The sequence below is a fragment of the Passer montanus genome, unplaced genomic scaffold, assembly GCF_014805655.1.
Source record: "Passer montanus isolate IOZ18808 unplaced genomic scaffold, ASM1480565v1 scaffold76, whole genome shotgun sequence".
In the NCBI taxonomy this organism is placed as follows: Eukaryota; Metazoa; Chordata; class Aves; order Passeriformes; family Passeridae; genus Passer; species Passer montanus.
The window spans coordinates 127,700-151,972 of NW_024372813.1; the positions used below are offsets into that span (position 1 = coordinate 127,700).

General features: G+C 51.9%; 1 protein-coding gene across 1 annotated transcript in view; it reads right to left on the reverse strand.

The window, feature by feature from the left end:
* LOC120512698 (gamma-aminobutyric acid receptor subunit gamma-4) overlaps positions 1 to 24,267 on the reverse strand; it is a 36,925-nt gene extending 12,658 nt beyond the window's left edge. The window contains exons 1-5 of the mRNA XM_039731293.1: positions 24,160 to 24,267; positions 18,896 to 19,044; positions 18,634 to 18,701; positions 743 to 963; positions 266 to 348 (exon numbers count right to left, since the gene is read on the reverse strand). Of these exons, the coding sequence (XP_039587227.1) occupies positions 266 to 348; positions 743 to 963; positions 18,634 to 18,701; positions 18,896 to 19,044; positions 24,160 to 24,215 (577 nt within the window). The 5' untranslated portion in view covers positions 24,216 to 24,267. The remainder of the gene's footprint in view (positions 1 to 265; positions 349 to 742; positions 964 to 18,633; positions 18,702 to 18,895; positions 19,045 to 24,159) is intronic.
* Between the last annotated feature and the right edge of the window lie 6 nt (positions 24,268 to 24,273).

Genomic DNA, 24,273 nt, shown 5'->3' on the forward strand with positions numbered 1-24,273 from the left:
GAAGGTCAGTGAAATAATGTCCTCCAACCATCCACCCAAATTAAGGAGAAACTCAGACATGTTGTGAATCTGTCCCTGATGACCTCTGCCAGCCCAGGAGTGGGAGGATGCTTCAGACCATGAAAGGTAATGGGACAGGAAGGGTGCCATAGAAATTAGGTGAAAAAATGTAGCTAAAAGGTGGGATGGTTTCCCCAGAAAAGTATTACTCCACTGAGGTTTCTCTGCTCACTTCTAAAGCTGTATTTGAAATATGTATACTCACAACTGGAAAAAACCAAAGGGCAGGAGTGAGTGTCCATTGGGAAATTCTGCAGCTGGAGCAGACATTCAGCCTCGATTGTCAACCTGAGACAGGGGGAGAGAGAAAGAAAGAGATTTTGAGCTGGTGAAGATGGTTTGATTCCAACACCTAAATGTGAGAGAGGCATTCTCACTTCCTTGAGAACTAATTTGCTGAAGATCAGTCTGTTTGCAGGAACATTCCAAACCAAAAATATATGTTTGGATATTTTCAAGGTGAGGAGAAACATGTAAGTTTCACCTTCAAAAAGCCCTTCTGTTGAGTCAACTTTTCAGATCCATTTATGAAAGTGAGAAGTTATGGGAACAAGGAGCCAAATGTTTATTAACAGCATAAAACAGCTGGACTGACCAAGACAACATTTAAAGGATTTTAGTTTAGGGAACCACTTGACCATCTCTTTGTTCCCTCACCCCCAGCAGAGCCTGCTGGATGTACCTGAGAGTGTAGAGTACTTTTCCATCATTCCAGATGCGGAGGAGCTGGTTGGGAGTGGTTATCCAGTGGGAGTCAGCCCGCTTGGAGTTCCTGAAGAAGGTGTCGGGGATCCAGATGCGGCTCACCATGTTGGTGTTCAGCGTCAGCGCCTTCAGGGTGCTGTTGAACCGCAGGCGCCGGTCGTACCACGTCTGGGCAAAGAAGATGTCAATGGTGTATTCCTGGGAAGCACAGGGAAGAATGGCATGTTCTGAGAGGGATTGAGCCCAAGCAGAGCCTGCTTCTCTGGGCTGCAGGCAGGCACAGCCAGAACATTTATTTTCTCACTCTGGGAGCAGGTGTTGGTGGCCTCTGACACCCTTCCAGGCTCACCAGTAGCTCATGGCCAGGACATCCATGGCACACTCAGGAAGACCCAAAGACTCTGTGTTTACTGCTGGGCTGAGCCTGGCCCTTGCCTGGAAAACCAGGACCATACAAACAAGACCTTGGGCTTCCTCTTGGCAGACAACTCAATACTCCTTTTAAGCACAGGCATGAAGGGGCAGTGTGGACATTGGCTGAATCCAGCCTTAAGTTCAGCTCCACCTTTCAGTCAAAGGAAGGGAAAGCTGCTCCCCAACTAAACAGAGAAGGCAAGCAGAAAGCTCTTTCTGTTATTTATTGGGGTACATCCCAGCCCTGTTCCACACACCTAATTTGTACAGAGAGCAATAGTAGTGCTGCGCATAAATCTAGTTACAATCCACCTCTTGCTACAGGACTTACACTGCAAAGGGTTCATATGAAAATTCAGAGCACTCTGGGTCCTTGGGTGGATATCCCTTGCTGGAGATTAGAAAAGAAAGCTGGGCCTGCATGGTCCCAGCTCTGGGTTAAAAAATCCTGAGTCTTTCACTGACAGAAAAGAAATTTTCCACTATAATAAGGACCTCCAGTTTTGGTAAGAGAGTGTGTCCTAGCTCATGGAAAACTGGCAGTTCTGAGAGGCAGCTCCTGCCTGGATTGGACTGGCAGTAGCCCACACCATTAGCCCACCACTCTGCTGCTCGCTGCTGCAACTCAGCTTGCTCCTTAAACTCTTTTTCAGCCTGCCTGAGAAGGTGCTAATTAATGCCATGCAGGAACAAGTCTGGCACTCAGCAGCTGTCTGAACCAGACCCCAGATCCAGTTCCACCAGCGCGTGCTGCAGTCAGTCACCTGCTCCTGGTAGCTCCTGATGCGACTTTCTGTCCCTTTCACTCCTGTAGAACCCGCACGGCCCCCACTGCCTCCCTCTCTTTGTGTGCAGAGATGAAGAAAGTCTGACTTTGCCATCCCTCCCTCTCACTCTCCTCCTCCCTCTATTGATTTATCTCGGTGGAATTTTTATGACTGCAGCACATCCTCCCCGCGCTGCCCTCGCTGCTGGTTGAGAGCCGGCTCCTCCAGCCGTGCTGCTAAAATAGCTGCAGCACTCCCTTGGACAGCGTGTCCTGCGGGGGCAGGCAGGGCAGGCACAGCACGGGCCCCACTCCATCCTCCTGCCCTGGCAGCCAGCAGAGAGGAGTGATGGGTCCCCAGCATGTCCCTTGCATAGGAATGAGGTGGGCAGGGAAGAGCTTTTGCCATCAGGCAGCCCAGTCACTCTCCGGGCTGATGCTCCACCCTGGTTAGACACAGAGATAAGCAAAGGTGACAAGGTCCTAATGGATGTCCACCTGGGGAGAACGGGGACAGGTGCAGCACATCCAGACAGGTGACTTTGCCTCCACAGTTCATTCAAAGCAGACATGAGCAGACACAGAGTTAAGGACAGCAGCAGCCCTCACAGCCAAGTGCACGGGCACGGCCACTGCCCAAACCCAGGGGGCTGGGAGAGCCATCCCAGCACCTGAATGTGCTGGATCACACCGGGTGCTGCTCGGATACAGGGTATGTGGTGATGGAGATATAAAAAAGTGAAATAAAAGTAGCATTGGCGCAGCATTGGGGCCAAAATAGCACAATATTTGACATATTCTCCCCCATCACTGCACACCCTGTTTGAGTTCATGTGAGTTTACATAGCTCCTCCTAAGTAATATCTCTGGTGTAGGAGAAAGCCTACAACTGAACCAAAACTGCAGTGATAAATTCCTGTTAGATGTCACTATCAGTGTTTAACTCCCAACTGGAGGCACTGGTGACATCTCACTTCTGGGCTGGCTGCTCAGTTGTGTCCTGCCTTAAAGTTCAGCACTCAAGTCTGGGACAATCAACGCTAACACTCTGGAAGAGCGGAGGGTCAGCTATCCCAGGGGCTTAGCATTTGTTGTCAAGCCCAGATTTTCAGGAGGGATCAGCATTAAAGAGCTCCTCTTGTGCCATTCATAGCCAGCCTTTGCTAAAGGTGTGGCGCACAAGTCATTCAGCTCTTGTAAAAGATCTGAGCTGTTATTGTCACTGTCCTGTGGTTTGATCTCATTTCAGTGGCTATTATTAGCACAGCTACTCACGAGGCAGAACTTAGGAGCTGAGCTGGCTCCCTTGCCTCTCTGTAGGGAGCCCATTGGGAAATTTTGGCATTTACAAATGTATTTTCTTTCAGAATTATCTGAGGCAAGATTTATACAAAAGTGCTCTGGCCTTTGGGAGGACTTTTACCCTTCCAACTTCCTCCCCCATGCTGCTGAGTGAGTGAGCAGCTGTGTGGCTGAGCTGCCCACTGGGGCTAAACCACAACAGCTCCTGAAGAATTCAGCACCCATTCCCATCAGGAAATAATAAATCAAACCCCCAGTGATGCTGAGGAACCTTGCATGGCTGGGGTTCTGCACTCATCAGCTGTGGGATGGTGCTCAGACCCTCTCTGGGCACTCCTGAGATCCCACTTAGGTGTAGGCATCTGCAAGGTGATTCAAACAGGAGGTGCTTGGCCATAGATTTCCTACCACTTTTGGAGGGGGGTAGGGACTGCAGGAGGGGGATCTTAATATGAAACAGTCTGGGTTGTCTTCTGGAAATCCCTCTTACTCTTCCTGACCTTGGGAGAGTCCACTGATCAAGGGTTTCCTACTGCTTTTAGAGGGGGGTAGGGACTGCAGGAGGGGATCTTAATATGAAACAGTCTGGGTTGTCTTCTGGAAATCCCTCTTACTCTTCCTGACCTTGGGAGAGTCCACTGATCAAAGCTGAGTAGCTGGATTTTGGCAGGATGAGCTCAGCCCTGAAAGCTCAGGGCACTGTTTCTCCATCTCCTGCAGCCCTGCAGTTTTTCTCTGCCCCTGACACTCAGCCATCAGCAAGAGGCTTCTCAATGCCTCGATTTCCCCATGTGGAAAAGGGTTATTGTAAAATACGCCTCCACCATTACTGTACCATCTGCTGTGCAGCACATGGAGGTTGTTAACTTCTCTGTGAAGGCACAGGCATTTTTAGTGGTTTTAACAGAAGGAGCTAACGAAGTAAGGAGGAATTACTTTAACAGTTTGGCCACACCATTTGGATCACACGTGGGGTAGCACACACATGTTGGCACACATGCAATATTACATCAAATTTCAGTCATGAAATAATAAATCAAAGTCCCCATGAGGCAAACCCAGAGGGCTGCCTACCCTAAATACTGTCACATGAGTTTATGCTGTGCTAAGGGATGCCCTGCAGCGTGTCCTCTGCTGGCTGAGCGTGCTCCAGCCCAGCCTTTCAGCGTGTCCCTGCTGGCCCTTGGGCACTGCCATCACCTGGCAGTGCTGCACACCCCTGATCAGCCCTGGTTTTCCTCATGTGGGCAGCACAGATGCTGCTGGAAACACAGTTCCAGAGAATGGCATGACCTGAAAACATTTAATGGAAAGAATGGTGTTCGGTAAAAGAACATTTGTGAGAAATAAAAGGATGGCGAGCTGATGGGGGTATTTCATATTGGAAGCAAAAAATAACAACAAAAAGATTTCATTGCGTTCCCAAAGCCTTTCAGTTTTCAAAAGCTGTGACCTTGCTGTGTGAGAAGTAATTTCTAAGAAAACCCCAAGCATTTTCACTCCAAAAGAAAAGAGACTTGTTCAGGAATCAGCCTGTCCCCAGCACAGGGAGCTGGCCTCGTGTGCTACCCTGAGGCCTGTTCCTTGGGTTTTCTCTGCTGCTCTGCCCTCACAGATGGGGAATCAGCCCATATTCCCAGTCAGATCTGACTTTAGGAGCTCTGCTCTGAACCAAGTTCCACCCTGGGTTCAGAGCAAATGTAATTTAGGGTTACTGAGTTCCAGAACAACAGCTTAAACTCACAGGGTTTGCATGACAAGATTTGAAGTGAACAGTGTGTGTTTTCAGGTTACCTTAAACACCAAATAAACACAGCTGGGCTCTGTCAAAGCATCCTTTCCAAATGGCTTTTATCAAGTTTTGTGTTCAGTTCAGCTGACCCCTCTCAAGAGTGCAATTAGTGGGATCCAGAGGGGTTGGGACCCTGTGGTTCCTCTGTTCCATTTATGAGCTGCTTTTTCTGGGTTAAGAGCTCAGCTTTCTGCCAAATGCCAAAGAGAGAAGCAAAGCCATGAGACAAACATACCATAGATGGCCTCCTAAATTAGGATAAAATGAGGTATTTAAAGGTGGTTTTTGCAACTTCACTTGTATTCAACAGCAACAAGAAAACCTCTGAACAGAGGGCTCAGAGACCTGGAAACACCTTCCTCAATTTTCCTCTGCTGGAGACATAGTTTAGTCTCTTCCAACTCAGAGTACTCTGTGAAAAATCCTAAATAACAGCAGGGCTGAGAGATTAATCTCCTAGACAGTCACTTTCCAGCTTTCATTGTTCTGATATTTGTTTTTACTCATAGAGCTCCCTTCCCTCTTCCCCTCCAAGCAAATCCCTCGCTGCAGCCCAGCAAGGCAGGCTGCTTTCCTGGGAAGTAGGGACAGCATTTCAGGTGCTCTGACGTGAATGTGATGTGGCCACGCTGTCAATCACGCAGCCAAGCAAAGCAAATGTCACAGGCAAACTCTGAGGGATGCTGCAATTCAGGGAGTTCTCAGAAGTTCTTTCTTGGAGGACACCCAGGAACGGGGTGGTTTTTTTTCAAGGGCTGGTAGGGCACTCTGTGCTCACCATGCCCACAGCCCCACAGCCCTGCCCAGGTGAGCATTTTCCTCTCCAGGATACACCACACACCCTCCCAGCCTGCAAACATCTCAGACAAATCCTGGGTTGCACCACACATGTGTCTCCACATTCCAGGGAGATGGGATTTAACAATATTCACCAACATTCAATAATATTCAAAACTTTCAACAATAGTAAAAAGTCTGGAGATGCCTTCAAGACTAAATAAATAAGGCAAATAAGATAACTGTATTTTAGAATAATCTTGACATCTGAATGCACCCCTTCTTGTCCCCACAGCTGCTGGGCAGGAATGTTCTCCTGAGCAGGACATGTGTGAGCACTCTGAGGGCAGCCAGCAGAGGGGACAGGTACCAACAGTGTGTGCTGTGCCAACACTGAGCACTTCAGGGACTGGCTGGGCAGTGCCAGGCTTCTCCCAGTTCTCCCATTAGTAGTGTGGGACACTTCACTTGTGGTCACCTCCATGGCCCTGCTCTGGGTGAGATCTGTCTCTCCAAGACAACACCAAAAGAATGCAAATATAAGTTTAATTCCACCTCCAAGGTCCTCTTCCCTCAAAATCAGACCCCAGAGAGATTTCTGGCCATGAAGCTGGAGTGACTAGGGGGGCTCTCAAGGACAGCAGGAGCAGAGCTGTGATGATCTGTGTTTTCAAGGTGACACACTGAACTTCCCATCTGTTTCACTTCTGCAGCAACACCGGCAGTGCTGTCCTTGCCTCAATGTCTTTCGCCTCTGTCCAGGGAATCTCAGTTGAAACTGAGTTCTTTTTATAATACAAACGTGCTATTAAAAACCATCTCCATGTCCTGTGCTCGTGCCAGGAACTGTCAAACAAGTCATGCTACAAATGCTGCTCTGTCGATTGCAAGCTCCCCCAGTCACGCCATGCTCACCCCTGGAGCTGGCAGATGGGAACTGGACAGGGCTTTCAAAACTGTGCTGCCTCCTGAGAGCCCCATCTGCCTGGTCCCTGCACCTCTGCTCCTTCCTGCTGCCATGGATGTGCAGGTGGGGACATCCCAAAGGCAGGTTTTACACTCCTGACAGCCAACCACCCCAAATCCTTTCTTCAGAGATGTTCTCTGTGCCATCCCTTCCTGCCCTGCAGAGATGTTATCTCCTCCCATGCAGCCTCAGGGTGCCCATTCCCCTTTCCACAGGGAGCCTCTCCCTGTGAGCCCAAGGGGCACAAGACCTACACGTGTGTGTTTTAGCATCTGTTCACAGCCATTACCCAGAGGACTGAGGAAAGTCCTTGAGGCGAGACATGACATCAGCCAGACTCTGCTCGGCAGCAGCACAAGACTGTCTGCACTGTCCCTGATGAGGTTATTACTGAAAAGGCAGAGATGTGGACATGGGATGCTCTATGCAGATGGGGCAGAATTGATAACAGGGGAAGGTACTGAAATATTTCACTAAACATTATGCAAAGCACCTCAGGGAAGGAGCCACCTTTTTTAGCTTGATTTTTTTCCTCCACTCTCAGGAGAGGACCTGCCCTGATGCAAAGTCATGTGGAAGCACCTTCTGATGCAAATAAAGATGCAGCCCAGTTTCCACAATCTCTGGAAAATACCTGGGCAGAGCAAAGCTAGGGTTGTCCAAAGTCTTGTCTTCATGTCACACCTCACTACTAAATGCTTAACTGCTCCCTACAATGTTAAAGGAAGAAGAAGAAAGCGGGTGGGGAAAGAGAAGGTGAGGATGGAAGCACATAGGATAATTAGAGGAGAATATTTTACACTTTGGGCAGGTACTCTTGTTCATCTGTCCTTCTGGCTCATGAGGTGTTTGAGGAGACAAAAGGAAATTTCCTTGGGAAGGGCTGGAAGACAAGACACTGCATACAATTAACTCCCCGGGATTGCTCCCCCAGAACAGCTTGACAAGATTCAGATGAGAAGCTGGAATTTCTTTCATTGCATTTCCCATTCCCATGCCACCCACTGTGACTAAAATGAAACACTGGGATGGGCAGTCCAACATGCCCAGGACTGGGGGAGCAGCTGCTGCAGCCCTGCAGTGTGAGAACCACTCACTACCAAGAAGCACTGAGCTCTGCCAAACCTCCTCAGCATGTTGAGAGGGTGGAGGATCCAGCAGAGCCCAGAAGTGGGCTGAGAGAGCACAGTGCACCCAAGGCCCTGGGATGCCACCCATGCTGGGGAAATGCCTGCATTGGCCAGGAGAAAAACCACCTCTATAAATCCCTAATTCTCACCCTCAAGGTAAAAAAAAGGACATTCAAAACATCTGAGAAAGTTCTGGTTTCACAAAAGGGGAGCAGTTTGTGCTCTCTGCAGAGATCCTCACTCCTGACCCTGTTCTCTCCCAGCCCCAGATGAAGAAGGAGATGGGAACAGTGTACTCTGCTTCACCAACTCTTTCAAGGAAATCTGTTTCATGTTGTCTCTCATGCCCCCTTGCTGTGCTTACCACCTCTCTCTTCCTGCCCTGCCAGTTCCTTGATATTCCTTCTCTCTGCCTCATTTTGTTTTTCATTTCGCAGTTCTTTTCAAGCTACCACACAATCACAGCCCAACCCCAATGAGATTTCAAGGGAGCACCAGGCTGTGGAAAGCAGCTGGGAGAAACTAATCAGGTGACAAAAAAAGAACAATTTCTCTCTGCCTCCCCTGTTGGGTACCGGGAGGGCAAAGCAGCAGGAGTGCAGTTGCAGAAGGGTTACCAGGCCAGCTGATTCCCCTCTCCAGGCACACATCCACACTTCAGGCCAAGTGGGGAGGCCATCTGGCAGGCAGGTCACCAGCCCTGGGCAAGCAGGACCTGCTGAGCTCTGCTCCTGAGGGCTGCTCACTTCCCGTGGCACCTGCTGGGTGCAAACCACTCTGCTCAGAAACCAGGGATCGATGTTCCCAGCCTTTTTTTCCAGCTCCCAACTGTTTTGTACAGGCTCTGCCTGCTGTAGGTGCCTCCTTTGAGACTCAACCACTTGACCTTCCCCAGCTCCCCTCAATGAGTTTAGAGCATCTTTGGGAAGTGGTGAAAAAGGTAAAGGCTCCGTTTTCTACACAGCGGTGTAAGAAATACTCTGGCAGATCTTGTATATCCCACAGTCATACACAGAAAGAAACTGAACAATGTGGGGTCTTTGGCTTAGTCCAAAGTTCACAGGAGCTGGACAGCACATCTTTAACTGCTCCAGCACCTGGACTTGGCTTTGGCTTTTTGTGAGAGCAACAATACCGAGGTATTTTCATCTTGGTGATCCAGAGAGAGGAACCAGGGTCCACTGTGCCTTCTCACAAGGTGCAGAGTCATGTGAGAGACTAAGGCTGCAGTCCCTGGACATGCCAGGTCATGGAAGGAAATGGTTTGTCCTGAATGTTAGAGGTCTCTCTGCCTTCAGCTTTTCAAGAACCAAATAAAGATCAACCACTTATCATAACTTCACCCCTATGGCTGTCGGAACAACCAACCGATCTCCCTGAAGCTTTCCCACTCCTCTACCCTGCTGCTCTGCTTCCTCTCCTTGCCTTTGCCACAGTACTGAGGTGGCTCTGGGTGACTGTGGAGGAGAATGACACACTAAAGGCCACAGTCTGCTGGGGGAGGCACCACAGGTGGCAAATTTGGAGGGAGAGAGAAGCTGATTGAGGGGAACTGTCAGAAACAAAGCTTCCACCATTTGGAGAATCCCCACTCTGACCTCCCCTGTTCCCCAGCCACATGGAGACAAGGTGTTCCCCCGCCCACACTCCCAAGTGTTTTGGTTCACACCTCCCACGGGCATCTGCCTGGGGGGAGCCTTTACCACCACCTGCAATTCCCCTGTTGAACAAAGCTGATCAGGTGGTTGGGGCCATTCCTGGCCAACTGCAGGTCAGGGAACAAACACAGAAATGCTCACCATGGAGTTCTCTGCAGTGGAGATGGACACACAAGGCTTGTGCCAGGGTCCCCAGCCAGCATGCCCCTTTACTGCCCCAGCCACAGTGCCCCAGGCAGCCAGCAGGATCCCTCTGGGGCTTTGGAGAGCTGGGAATTGGGAGCTGGTGGGGCAGACAGCAGCGCTGGTGTGAAATGGCTGCAGTGTCCCCCTGCCCACTCACTGACCACATCTCACCAGGCTGGAGCCACAGAGACACCAAGGCCGTTGGAAAAGATGTGAGGAGAAGCAAAGCCCCAGGAAGGCTCACGCTGGCTTCCCACTTCCAGTTTGTACCACGGGCAATTAAACCCTTCCTGTGCATGGAGATGGGATGCAATAATCGGAATATTCTGCTTTTAGCACCGAGGCATGAAGAAGTCCTTGAAGCATATTGATTGTGGTCACCCCCAGCCACTGAATTCTGAGAAATGGTCTCCATTTTGTGACACATTTATAGCAGGCAGATTTCACAACAGCCTTTTAAGGGAAATGGTAGGATGGCTTCATCTGGGAATGCAGGAAATAAATAGAACTGATTTCTACTGGAAAAAAAAAAAAAGGTGTTTTGCTCAAAATAAATTAAAATTGTCAAACCCTAAAATGAATTATCTCAACCTTATAATTTCATTCAAAAACTTCTTTTTCTTCAGTAAGCTAACAAAATACTTAGTTTTACCCTTATCTAGTTGATGCACTTCACGTTGACGTTTATTTCCAAATACTCATTTTCTTGCTTTACTTATGCAGGACAGAATTTATCACCATATGAAGAGCAAATCAAAACAATCTGATGAAACTAAATGTAAATGTTTTGATTGTCCCTGAACCCATTTCTCCTCGGAAATGCTGAAGAATTCTGGCTATTTGTCCCAAGTGGGAGGGGAGAATGAGCCTGTCTCTCCTATGATGCTGCTGTTTGCCCCAGGCCAGAAACCTTGGCCTCAAACCCTGGCCTCTGACCAGCTCTTGGGCTTGATTCTCACACACCTGAAATATCCCATCCTCTCCTGCAGAGACATCTAAGGCCTTCAGTTCAGATAAATCAACCCTGCCTAAAAATCATTCAACCCACTGAGTGACAACTATTGGTACAGCTCAGGGTCTGTATATCTTTCAAATCTGACACAGCAGCGCTCTCCCTTTGACTTGGAAGAATCAATTTAATGAGGGGCAGAGCACAGTTCAGCAGCTGGATCACACACAGGCCTCCTGCCCTGCCCATGAGCACAGCCTGGGCACCTGCAGGGCAGCTCCTCTGGGTCACTGGGGTGGAACCAGTGTTTGCATCCCCTCCAAAACTGCATGCCCACCATGCAGCAGTGCAGCCTCTGCACCACAGCAGAGCCTCTCTGAATGGCCTGCCAAGCTGAGAGCCAGCAGCCAGGGTGGCCAGGGCAGGACATCCCTCCAGCCTGGGCCAGACCCAGCGAGGGCAAGGTCACTGGAAAAGTGTCCCTGAGGCCCTCTAACAACAGGAAGCCCTGTTGCTGGCAGAAACCTCTGGAAAGAGGGACCAGGTTTTCTGTAGGAAAGGTTTTCTGTGGGTAAGGGAGAGGAATTAATGCTCTCAGGTCAGGTACAGCGAGCACAGCAGCTCCTTGGGAAGCACCCATCCTTCCCAGCTGCCTGCAAAGGTTCAGGGCCAACAAATCCCTCCTGCATTCAGCCCAGCTGAAGAAATGCGAGTTTTCTCCAAAGGCTGGCACGAAATGAATGAGGGATTGAGTCATTCCTGCCAGCAGAAGGGCGGAAATGGGATCCGTGAAGGAATTTACAAGAGCCGATTACTTCATTATGGATGTTGATTTATCCCGTGCTGCCCGAGGGCCAGAGGCTGCCCCAACTGTGGCACCTGTGTGCCAGCACTGTGTGCTGCAGTTTAAGAAACCTTTAAGTACAGCCACATTCCCCATTTAGCACCAGGCTGCGAGCACAGATGTTAATTAACTTTAGGGCTTTGCTCTCCAGAAATGTCTCTGAGGAAAAGCTCTTTCCCTGCCCCCAGGAGGCCACTGTCCAGATTTTCATGTTTTATTTAGCTCCAAATTTCAGATGCAAACCTCCAGCTTTTCACTCGTCTTCCCTGATAACAGATTCCTTGAGTTTTCTGCACAGCCTGTAAATAAAATACCAACGTGGATGTCACACAGAAAATATCTGGAGGGGATTAGTGTATGTTCTGGATAATAAAAGGAGCTGGCTGAATTATTCATAGTGAATAAATCAGCTCTTTTCAGTTTTGGAAGCAAACTTGGACAATTCTGGAAGCTCTTGGGATATGTTTAGACTGGGAGCAACTTATTTATTTCATTAGACCTTTAGTTGCAGCCCATGGCTTGTCCCACAAGTCACACGTGGTTGGTGTCATTTCTCAGTGGCCTGTATTTCATAGGGAAATACAAACTTTTCATGAGGAGAGCTGCTGCCCTTCTGTACCTGACCTCAGTGCTGTGTGAGCACCAGCATGAGGGACAGTGACTGCTCCTGAGCATCAAGGAATCAGGAGATGTGAGCACTCTCCAGGCACACCAGGATTTGTGAAGACGCAATAAATGCGGCACCGGCAGCTCCGAGCCATCACTCAGGCATGGAAAATAACAGCCAGAAAAAGCACTGGGGCTGTCAGTGAACAGCACCACTTCCCAACACTTTACATTTCTGTGATCCACGTCGTTGTCGGGGACCAAACCTCAGGCTGGCCCGTGTGTCCTGCAGAACCCCACCGGGTTTGTGCTGATGGCCAACTCTCAGTGCACACCGGGCACTCCTTGGCAGAGCACTGCAGCCTGCTTTAGGCACTGCAATCCACCCTAAAGTGGGTGCATCTGGGCTATTGCCTCCCAGACAGATGATTTGTGAAGGATTTTTAAGTCCTTTCAGTTGAGAAGTGCTGTGCAACTGCTGGAACCTATTATTATCAGGGAAGGAGGGGGGAGGTAGCAAATTTCCTTTACCTATAGGCTTATCTTGTGCTCCAGAGGAACACAGTCGAGCATTTTAAACAGCGTGCCATTTTCAATTCATTTCCTTCCTACTTATTCCAAAGCAGCCAAAGCTAAGTATAATCAAGACTTAAGTGTTCCTCAGAGCCAGACAATTATTACTGGTCTTGGTTTCCCTGCCTTTTAGAGGGAAAGGAAGGAATTAACCCAAGCCCTGCAGCGGGACAGCGGGGCTGTCATCCCGGGCTGTCTTTTTGGGATGTGGCTCAGCTTCCCCAGCCTCCAGCTGCCCCAGGGCTCTCTGCAAGGGTGGCTTAGCTCCTGCAGAGCCCTGCTCCCCTCTCGGGGGTCCCTGTCTCTGCTGCTGGGGGAGCTCAGCCCTTCCCAAGCAGCTGCAGCCTCGCTGCTCTCTCTGGTAAGGCGGGATTGCGAGCCGGAGTGTGAGCAGCAATCCTTGGAGAAGGGCTCTGCAGACTCCCACTGCCTCCCTGGCCCGCTCAGCCACCTCCCCATGAGCCGAGATGAAGTGCCCGAGGTCCCCAAGCTCTCTCTGTCATATCAGCCCCTTCCTAAGCACTAGCCCTTGTCAGCTTTAACTTTGAAAGCCAAGCCTCCCTCCCTGCCTCCTCGGGATTTACATGAAAAGAGTCAGTGGGGGGTTCTCTTCATTCATGCTGGGCTTATACTTCTAAATTATAAAGTGTGTCAAATGAGGATTTAATTTATATTTAACAAGACAATGTTTGTAAATTAATTATTCATCAGCTGATAACGAATAAACTTGTGCCTCTTCCCTCCCTCGTCCTTTTTCACAGTATCTCCACAAATGCACCCTACGTGCAAATCTATTAAATGCTTTCTGCAGTACTCCAGATGTGGGAAAATATAATCTTCACCCTCAATTTCGTGAGTGTGTTGCACGGTAGCTAATGTAGCCAAGCAGAGCATTATGAATTTACTAGTGTGCAGCTCCTCCTTCCTAGAGAGGCAAGGGGGGAAAAGCCAACACTTGTATTTGGACAGATATCTTCTTCAGCTTCCAGCCCCCCACTCACAGGCAGAGATAAGAAAACAATTTGCTGTAACAATTGAGATAGGAGCTCAGAAACCCCACTGGAAATCACAGGCACTTCCGAGGCAGCAGAACCTGGCCCCTGGTGAATGATGGAGGCCAATTTTGCTCTTTCCATCTTTATTATCATTAAGTAATGAGATTGGGGTGGTGTACAACACCAGCGGAAGAGCTGTCATTCTGTTTTGCTACAAAATTTGGCACACAAGGACATCTCCTCCTCCCACATAGCAAACAGAGCAGCCCTCAGCACCCAAACCAGCTCTTAGTGCAATGCCTCTGATCCCAGCCACCTGAGGCAGGTAACCAAGGCAGGTCCCTGGATGGCTGAAATGTCTCCATTCACCTTTGCCAGGAGGTTACCTCAGTGTCTGGACCATGCTCAGTCTGGCTCCTCGAGCCTCACACCTGGTTTTGTGTAAAAAAGGAAGAAAAGGACATTCAGCTCTGGCCTCTGGGAGTAATCTGAGAAGCTCTGGGCAAGACTTGCTCCATCCCCAAGCTCACTTGAAGAAGAGAAACACTTCTTCCCCTCTCATTCACACTGTCCCTCATGGACACTTCAGGGACATCCTCAGGACTGAAAGACACTCAGCCCCAATAGCTGGCACCCGCTTTACTTTCATTTCCTGAGAGTTAAGCATCCCTAAAGGAAGGTGATCCAGAGTTCTAGGTGCCCTTGACACCAGTTAAAGCTATAATCTATAGCAATAAAGCCATTACAAAACAAAACCAGGAACAAATCCCTCCAGCAAACAACGAGTCAGCGAAAAATTTGAACCCAAAGTCTCCTCCCTGGCACCTCTTCCCACAAACATGCTCAGAGAATGAAGGCAGCGCTTTGCATCAGGCTGAGCTTCTGATAAGCCAGGGACACCTCAGTGCTGTGTTAATGGGAATCCAATTGGGCACCAGCTCCAGAGACAGCTTGGGAAGCTGCAGCACCATGGGTGATAACTCATTTGGCTCCAGGGGCTGCTGGCCAGTGCTCAGTGACAGCCAGAGCTCTGGAGGGGCTTGTGGCGCAGGGCATCCTTCTCCTGATGGTGTAAACACAGGTTTCTACCACCCTGAGAAGTGCTGAGTGCCACAATCCCACCCAAAGATTCACGGGGCTGGGGAGGAAATCCCAGTCCATGGAGTAAAGAGCTGTGGGACCTGATGGTTCCACTTTTTCCCCTGTCCCACTTCCTGTCCTTGAACCATCTTCTAGCTCTGATTCTGGTCACTGCCACATTTATTCCCAGAAAGAGGGAATAAAATCTGAATAGAATATTCTGGATATTTTTCAGAATAAAATCTGCTCAGCCACCTAAACTGGAGACAAGACTGCCATTCCGGTGTACAAAAGATATCAGGAAATCACTTTACATTTCTTCCCGCTCCAAAGCTGCCCACCTTCTGCTGACTCCTGAATGTTAATGTTATTTATGACAAGTGATTGATGAGGGAGACGCAGAATTCACACCCAGCACAGAGCATTTTCAAATCACCTATTCATTTTTAAGGACCGGAATCAGTTTTGTATCCTGACATGATTTATCATTTGGAGGCTGGGCAGTGGCTACGCAGGGCCAGCTTCCAATCCCTGACAGAACACCAGCAGGATGGAGACAGCAGTGAGACATTAACCGTTTGAGGGTGAGCAGGGGATCACAGCAGACCAGGATTTAAACCAGGTAAGTTGGAGCCTTGTGCTCCAGCAGCATGTCAGGCCATCCTGTAGCTTTCAGCTGCAGATTTATAGGCCACAGTGATCCAAGATAACAGCCACAGCAATGCTGCTGTATCTCTTAAAAGCAGAACTTGGTTTTTTGTCTTCTACACAGCCTATCTGAGAGAAATATTTACGTAAGGCACTGTCATGGCAATGCACGTAAAAGAGATCAATGGGACATTTCCCCTCCAGTGGACCTTCCAGCCTACACAAGCCTCTCTGTCTGTGGCAGAGTGAAATGTCACCGTGGGCTCAAGAGAGATCTAGCTCTGAGACAAATTCTAGCTCCTTTCCCTTGGAAATGTGCATTTCCTAAGGTTGTGTATGAGGAAAAGGCAAGATGAGGCATGTGGGATGGGCCTGGCAGTGGGAGAGGGCAGAGGTTCACAGGCTGGGAGAAGCTGTACCAACAGGGACAGAGTGGGAATGACATGTCCCCAGCAAAGACCATCTATCATGTGTTTGATGCCAGCCTGCCAGGGGCTGGCACGACCCACAGAATTACTTAATTCACTTCCTCAGCATGGAAAAGCAAACAAACACCAAACAACTGGGTGAAGCAGCCAAGTTTAGAGGTGACACTGTGTCACAGCTTTGTCACTGCCCTTTCCTCTTGCTTCAGGAGACCATGGAGCAGGATGCAGCCTCTCCCATGAGCAGGAGGAAATATACAGGGTACAGATAGCAGAAATCTGAGGCTTTGACACCTGGGTCTAGCTGCCCTCAGTACCTTTAATATCACCTCAATACCTTTAATATCACCTCAGTACCTTTAATATCACCACCTTCTTGTGGGAAAAGGTTTCACAATTCAAGGGCATCACATGTTCAAGCTTAAGAAGCTACCTAAGTGAACAAGGAGATATCCCTGCAGAGTCTACCTGGGGTATCACATGGAGGTCTCAAGATCACAGGTGACTGCTGGGACTCCGTGGGGACCCTGGACTGGCAGCACCAAGGCACTTCAGAGGCACAGCACAGCCAGTTGTGACTGATACAACAAAACCTCTCAAAATTGTCCACACTGAGCAGTTTCCTCCCTGCCTGGGCACCCCTGGCCATTCCCACAAGAAGCAGTCCCTTCCTCAGGTGGGAAGGCTGCACAGGGGTGGTCAGCCCCATGGCAGCAGTTTCCCCAGCACAGCCCTGCAGATGCAGATGCTGGCAGTTCCAAGTGCCAACCACCCCAGGGGTCCTGTGCACTTGTGGAACCCCATTTCACGAAGAGAAAAAGCTTCTTCTGACTCTGAGAAAGAGCTGAACACATGGGTTGAGCTCTCCCACATGATTTCCTGGTCTCTAGTAAGGGCTGAGTTCACACAACAGCTTTCCCCCTTGGTGGGGGTGGCTGTTGTCACTGCATGGCATCTTGTTTTCCCAAAAATACCAGAGATACTGAATGTGCTTGAAGCTCCTGTACCTGCAGCCATTTATGGCTGGCGCTAGCCCAGCAGATCCAAAATCCTGAAAGCCTGGGATGGACGTACGTACGTTCTCACATCCCCATCACCATGGCATAAGCTGTGTTTCTTAGGAAACCAGCCTAGCAGCAGCATCCCCGTTTAGGAGGAAAGATGAACTCTGGATGCAGACTGGATTTTAGAAACCACTCTCTGCTGCTAGCACCTGCATGGCTCTGCAGTGCTCCCATGGCAGCGAGGGGGGCAGAGCTTCCAGCAGGGCTGGAAAAGGGTGGTGGGAATGGATGAGAGGGAAAGAGAAGGATGGGGATGTGCTCTGGGTTTTGTGTGGGTTTCTTGGGCAGTGCAAAGCAGGTAGAGCAGCCAGCTGTAACATGACCCTTGTGCTCTTCCTGCAGGCTCACCTGGAGGGGTGAGCACACCCAGCCCTGCCCTGCTGCTCTTGTGCCACGCTGGCCTCACACCCCCATGGGCTGCAGGGGCTCGTGGCAGGGGCTGACATCCACACAGCTCAGGCTGTGGTTCTTCTCCTCGAGCTGGGCATGCTGGAGCAGTGCAAGGAAATTCTGAGCCTCGAGGCCGTCCCTGCTGGGCCTCCTGATGGTGCCCTCATCGTGCCAGCGAGTGCCCAGCCAGTGCCCATCTGCTGGCTCGTGAGCAGGAGCTGCCAGGGGCACATCCTCGGTGGTGGCCGGCCAGAAGGGCTGCTTCAAAATGCTCCTCGGAGTGGAACTGGTACTACAGCTTCTGTACCATCCCTCCATCCCCAGAGGGGTTTGTTCCTTGGAAATGTTGTACTTTGCAAAGTAAAAATAACTTGCCCATCCTGGGAACTTTTTGTTTTGTTTTGTTTGATTGTTTGTTTTTTTTCTTTCAGTTTAAGGGGGATGGTTTTGTTCCTGCTCTGTTTTGCATTGGGAGAAATAAAAAAAGCCAAGTTGCCCTGGCTATATCTTGCTTTTGTCCCCTCGACCTCACTGCCCAATAGACTGGAGAAGTTTTTCAAAACCTGACAGCAGTCAGGTTTGTTCCTTTCTAGAAAAGGGAAAAAAGATGATTTTGCAGGGAAAATAATAATAATAATAAAGGAAGTTTCCTGTGAAAATTAAATAGTCAACAGTTGCTCTCCTGATCAAAGAGTGTCTCTGTTAAGTGTTTTCACAGCTCTTGGTACAGATGGGTACTGCTGGGTCCTGAGCCACAAGGAAAAATTGTCACAGTCCTGGTGACATCTCTCTAAGGTGCTACACTCTGAAGAAGAAATGTTGGAGCTGAAGCCCCCCTGCTTTCCCTTTGCTCAGCACCACAGGCCAGGCCTGGGCACCCAAGTTTCACCATGGAACCATGGAAACCACGTAAACCATCTCCAGGTACCTCTCCAGTCCTCCTGGAAACACACTGCCCTGGTTCCACCTTGTCCCAAAGTATCCTGGTGCCCACACACTTCCTAGGGAGGAGAGGGCAAAGCCACCAGGCGGAAGTGTCTGCCACCCCTTGCCAGCAGAGACCAAAGACAGCATCATCCCACTGTGAGCTCAGCGAGGCCACTAGAGAACCTTGCTCCTCACCAGGGATGGCGCTCAGCTCGCTCCAGCTCCAGCTCCAACAGGCCAGAGCACCTCTCACCAAGGGAAAGGAAACATCCTCTCATGCCAACACCACCTTCACACCACATCTAGGCAGCAGGGAGGGGACACCGTGCCCTGCAGGGAGGGGACACCGTGCCCTGCAGGCACAGGGGCACTCACCATCTGGATGACAGACACCGGCCCGATGCTGTTCACGTAGATATCCACATCAATGAACGTGGGCTTGACTGGAAAGACAAGAAAACAGGCACCATCAGCTGGGGCCAGGAGCAGTGGCAGAGGGATGAACACACTCTGAGATGAGTGTGGCTCTACCACAACAAAAATCCCAGCTGCAGCAGGCACCGAAGCATGGAAAACACAAGACATGGCCAGGCCAGGTCAGCACCTGTGGCCACAGGGAGCTTCAGGGGACACTTACTGCCAATGTCAGGCCTCAGCTTGTTGTCGTAGTTCTTGAGCAGCGAGTTGAGGATCTGCATGGCATCAGTCTCCTGTGCCTTGGGCGTGAGGACCCAGGTTTTATTGATGCTGAGGTAATCGTAATCGTATTCCTCTGTGCTCTCACACCTGGAGAGGAGAGACAGAGGGCAGGGATGGGGCTGTGACAGCTCTCTGGCACTCCCTGGGAGCAGGGGCACAGCTGTGTTCCACAGATATCAAAGGAGGAGGATGCAGTGCAGCTAAAAGGCAGAGCATGAGGAGCTCTCCTCTAAGCCACACTGCCAAGAAGACACAACTCACCTGGCACCTCTGCTCACTTCAGGGTCACCAGACATGCAGGGGCCTTGCCACCAGTGGGAAAGACTAGCATGGAGTGCTTCACCTCCTCCTTAGCTCCCTTTGGAGGCACACTGCTCATCCCCGAGGTGTGGGAGGCAGTCCCTGCTTTCCCTGCCTTCCTGCTCATCCCACCCAGCAGCTCCTGCTGACAGAGCTGCCTGTTAACCTCAAATACCTCCACTACTCTGCCTGCTGCTGACACCTGAAGCAGGCTTCCTCTGAGGAAAGAGACAGTGACAAAACAGCGTTTTTGGGGAGCAAGACATTTGCAATAAATGCATTTCAGAGAAAAGAGGTCCTAATCTACCACACAGGCATCCTGCAGCCTGGCATGCCAGGAAGCCAGCCATCTGCCCTGCACGGATCCCTGGAAATTAAAGCCTTATGCAAACTCCTCTGCCTCCAGGCCAAGACCTGCCACAACCCATTCCCTGCACTCACCAACCCTTCCTCCCCAGCCTGTGGCGTGAGCTCCCTTTTACAGATCTCCCATCTTCCCCATCTCCCAGTTCCAAGCCAGGCAAGGAAAGCTCATATCCATCCTCCTTTGGACATGATCCACTTAGCAACAGCTTCTCTCGCTGCCTTTCAAACCTGCCCTCTCTAAAGCTTCTGCACCCCTCCCTTTTCCTAGAGGAGTTTTCCTAAACCGTCTAATTAGATTAGGTCCACATGGTCACCCGGGAAATTCTAACCACCTGCCGCCGCTCCGGGCAGCTCGTCCACAAGGCTGTCCCCGGAATGCCACAGCCGTGTGTGGGAGAGGATGCTCCCACAGCCCCCTGCACGGCTGCCGTGCCAGCGTGTCACCTGCCCTAGCGACAGGGAGGGTCTCAGAGGTTCTCCTCTCAGCGGGAGCTGTCACCGCGCTGACACTTCCCAGCTCCGAGGTGCGACCACGGATCCCATCTCCCTGCAGCGCCTGGGGAGGCACAGCCTGACCGAGGGGGCGAAAAAGCATTCAATTGACACGCTGCTGATTTGTCAGATGCTCCTCTTCCAAAAGCCCAGACAAAAGTGGCTTTCGCAGTGGCTCTAAAACTCTCAGCATCCCCGGGGCGCCGGGACGCGTCCGCGGCACGGGCCGGGCTGCGCGCAGCGGGCTGCCTGCCGCCGCGCATCAGGCGCTGCTCCATCAGCTCCTGCTTTCCCGTCTGACTGCGCTGCACTTTCCAGCCGAGCTTGAGGGGTGTTAAGCAGCGCCGCCGGGATGCGCTCCCCCAGCCGAGCAGCCGGCTGCAGGGCACGGGGCACCCGGGCAGCCCAGCCCAGGGCTCACATCGCGGGCTGGCCCCGCTCCTGCCACCAACAAAGAGGGACATGCGCCCGCAGCGCAGCTCAGGGCGAGGGAAAGCAATCCTAAACGCAATCCGAACTGCTTTGCCTTGCTGCCAGAGCTTTGGGTGATGGAGCTGCCTCTGGTAAAGGGGGAGCAGCTACACCAAAATGTTTTCTCCGTGTTCCCTTGACCTTACTTGAAGTCACCTGCCAGCACTGAACTCTGCGCATCCCCCTGCCCTGCCAAAAATCCTGAGAAACTGCAAGGCTACAGCAGAAACTGAAACATCCCTTTGGAGGCTGAGCAAACCCTGTCTGAGCTCGCCCTGCTCTCAGACTTCTGGTTCCCCCCCATTTAGTGTCACTGATTAACACACCAAGGCTTGGGGTAGCATTTCCAGGGAGTCACATCCCTATTACAGATGCAGGGACACTACCAAAAATATGCTTGTTGCTAATGCAGCTAATTCCAGTCAACTAAACCATACTAAGCCATCTTAGCATAACCAAGCCAGCTTTTGCTGGAGATAATATGCTTTTTCTGAGTGCCTGTGCACACACAGACACACATCAGCCCTTGCTGGTCAAGAGTGTAACTCTCATGCCACCCAATGCAAGCCACTACCTCCTCCTCCCTGGTTTGTCTTCTTGGTGGCCCTACTTTAAACTGAGAAGGGAAGAGCCCGAGATCTATTGCAGGGAAAAGGTGTTAAGGTGACATGTGCATCCCCCTCCAGCTGCTAATGGGAATGTCACACTGCAGACCTGCAGAGATCCCAGCGTGCTGTGAACACTGGCTGGCCTGGCAGCTCCGTCTCCAGGCACAAAGCAGCTGGCTTGGTGACAGGGGACAGCCAATTCTCATACGTCTCTGTGCAGCCAGGGGCAGAGGCAGAGCTGTGTTTCCTCACCTCTGCATGTTGAGATGTCACAACACCCTCCTCAGAGCAGGGCCATGGGGCTGGGACACAGCCACAGTGTGGGCAGAGCAGCAGGGCAGAACTGGGGGTGTTGCAAGGAAATCCCTGGTCCTGACAGAGGAGTTGGGGCCATGGCAGCTCCTGCTGGTGCCCCGAGCAGGAGGCTGGCACGGCAGGGAGGTGTCCTTTCGGATGTGCTCACATGTGTGGATGAGGCTGGACAATTCTCCCTGGGCAGCCCATGGCACTACAGCAGGACAGAGCCTGCCCCAGCTCCCTGATTCCTCTTACTCAAGCAGACACACCTGTTTGGCTGAGGCTTCCAAACACACACTGCTGGGGAAAGTCACCTGAAGAGCTGTGCCTGGCTCCCTCCCCCCGTGCCCAAGCTGTCTGCCAAGGTGTTCCCTTGGCAGGAGGAGGGGAAGAACAACAAGAGCCATGAGCCCTTGAAGAAACTTCTGCTCCTTGCCTGCTGGGGCAGCTGGTGGTGCTTGGCTGGGCTGCACACCCACTGTTACTCACTGCTGGTGTGGCCCTGAGGCAGGAACCTCCCAGCACAGATGCAGATCCCCGGGCTGTATCCAGCCCTGCTGCAAACAGCAGAAAGCCTTCCCTGCTCCCAAGGAAAAGAGAGCAGCAAAATGCAACAACAACATTTCCCTTGGCTGAAAAGCACTGTGGTCAATTCTAATTACCACATGCAAATGTGCCCTTCCTCACCCACCCCAACGCCTCCTAGGGCTGTAGGCACAGGGGTGTCGAGGCAGGTGACTCTGAATTAGATGTAGGCAGAGAATTTAAGGATGGGGTGCTTCTAACTGCCCTCTACCCATCTCACATGTCTTCCTACCTCTGACAACACACTCCATGAAGCCCCAGTGGTCCAATCTGCACAGTTTGAGCCACCTGCCAAGCCCAGCAGCTGGTGTGATGCTGTGCAGGGATCCTGCTCTCAGGGCTCAGAGTGGGCTGCCCTGGTCCCAGCCGAGGCAGTGCCCAGGTGAATGAGCCTGTGTGCTGGGGGCACCCTCTGGGGAGTGCTGAATCACCTGGCAATCAGCATCCAGCCTGCTCCAGTGCCAGGGGAAGGGTCTTGCTGCTCGTACTGGGAGAAGAGCTCACATACACAGCTCTGCTCACAGAGCTCCTCACCCCAGACCCACCATGAGGAACGGGGAAGAGGAGATTCACCCTCCACAACTGCACCCAGGAAAAATGCAGTGAATGCAGAGCAAGACCCTGACATAACTTGCTCTTTTTTCTCCTCTCACAGGATTCCTCTCCCACTCCATCATGCCCACCCCTCAACCTCCACAGCCACTGCTCCTGGCAAAGCAGGGCTCAGGGAAGAGGCAGACTTGAGGCACTGGGCAGAAGAGAGGCTGGGCCAGCTGTGGGGTGAACATTCCTGCTCAAGGGTATGTGAATACATGATTTAATTACTCCTCTGTGTGATCCTGCAGCTCACAACTCACCCTCTGGCAATGCAGGGCTCGTGGCAGTGCACTGCAGGGATGGTGGGCACAGCAACGGGGACCACCACGGATCCACCCCCTCCTCAGCCCCCCAATGCCCCCTGGCACCTGCACGGATCTCCTCCCGGGGGGTTTTGTGTCAGGGCACGGCAGAGGATGGGTGTCAGGGCACGAGCAGTGGGGCAGCTCTTGCTCGTCGACCCTGGGAAGGCCAAGCCACGCAGGACCATGGCAGGGATGGACTTTGTGCCCACCCCCGGGGTCGGGAAGCATTGGCAGGGCAGACCATTAGTAGCGGGATTCATGCTCCCTGTCCCTGACTGCATCTGTAATGGGATTTGATCGGCTTTAAGGCGGCTTATTCTGCCAATTAGCTTCAGCCAGTAAAATCCCTCTTCCCCCAAGCCCTGGGGGTAACAATCTGCTGACAACATGTTCTTTCCCCATCTAGCCATTAAACTCATCAGCAGGGCTAGGAATTGTGAAAGAAAAAAAAAAAAGGAAAAAAAAGGAAAAAAAAGGGGAAAAAAAAAGGAAAAAAAAAAGGGAAAAAAAATAAAAAGAAACTTGAAACCCCCATTTGCGTGGGCCCTTTCATCGCTGTTTACAGAAAAGCGCTACGAACGGCTGGCCCTGGGAGAGCACTGCCACCTGCGCGCCCCTGCCTCTGCCTGCCGCTTCGCCCAGCGCGCTGGGGGCACCGGGCTGGCACCGGGCTGGCACCAGAGCCGCGACCTGCGCCCAACCTGTAGAGCAGGGCAGGGCAGGAGCCCGCGCTGCCCTCCCGCTGCCCGGCTGCACACCCTGCGGGGGCTTCGGGGCAGTGCGAGGAGGGGGACGCAAGCTCCTGCCCACCCAGCCCGACCGCACGTGGAAATGCCCCGGTGCTGGATGGGGCTCCCGGGGGCGCCGAGCTCCCTCCGCCCCTGCTCCGGGCAGCCCGAAGGGACTCGGTGCCCGGCAGGGCGAGCCCGCGGGGTGATGGCAGGGTGGAAAGCGGGGCGTCCTCTCCACTCCGGCATGCCGAGGGGGAGCCCGGCGTGCAGAGGACATGCAGGCACCCGGTGCTGCCGCGACGGGACCCGCTGGAAGGAGCAGCTGGGTCACGGAGGTGCCAAACCCCGCTGGAGCCGGGCTGGCTCCAACCTCCTCCCCTCCCACTGCCCCGACGGGGAAACCGAGGCGGGGAGGGGGCGTCCCGCCCGGCGGGGGTGGGGGGCACTCACCTGGCGCGCAGGACCGGCCCGAGGGCCAGGCAGAGCAGCAGCACGGTGCGGGGCATCTCTGCGAGGCGAGCGGCGGCCCCGGGGGGCGGCGGCGGCCGTGCGGGGCTCAGCGCG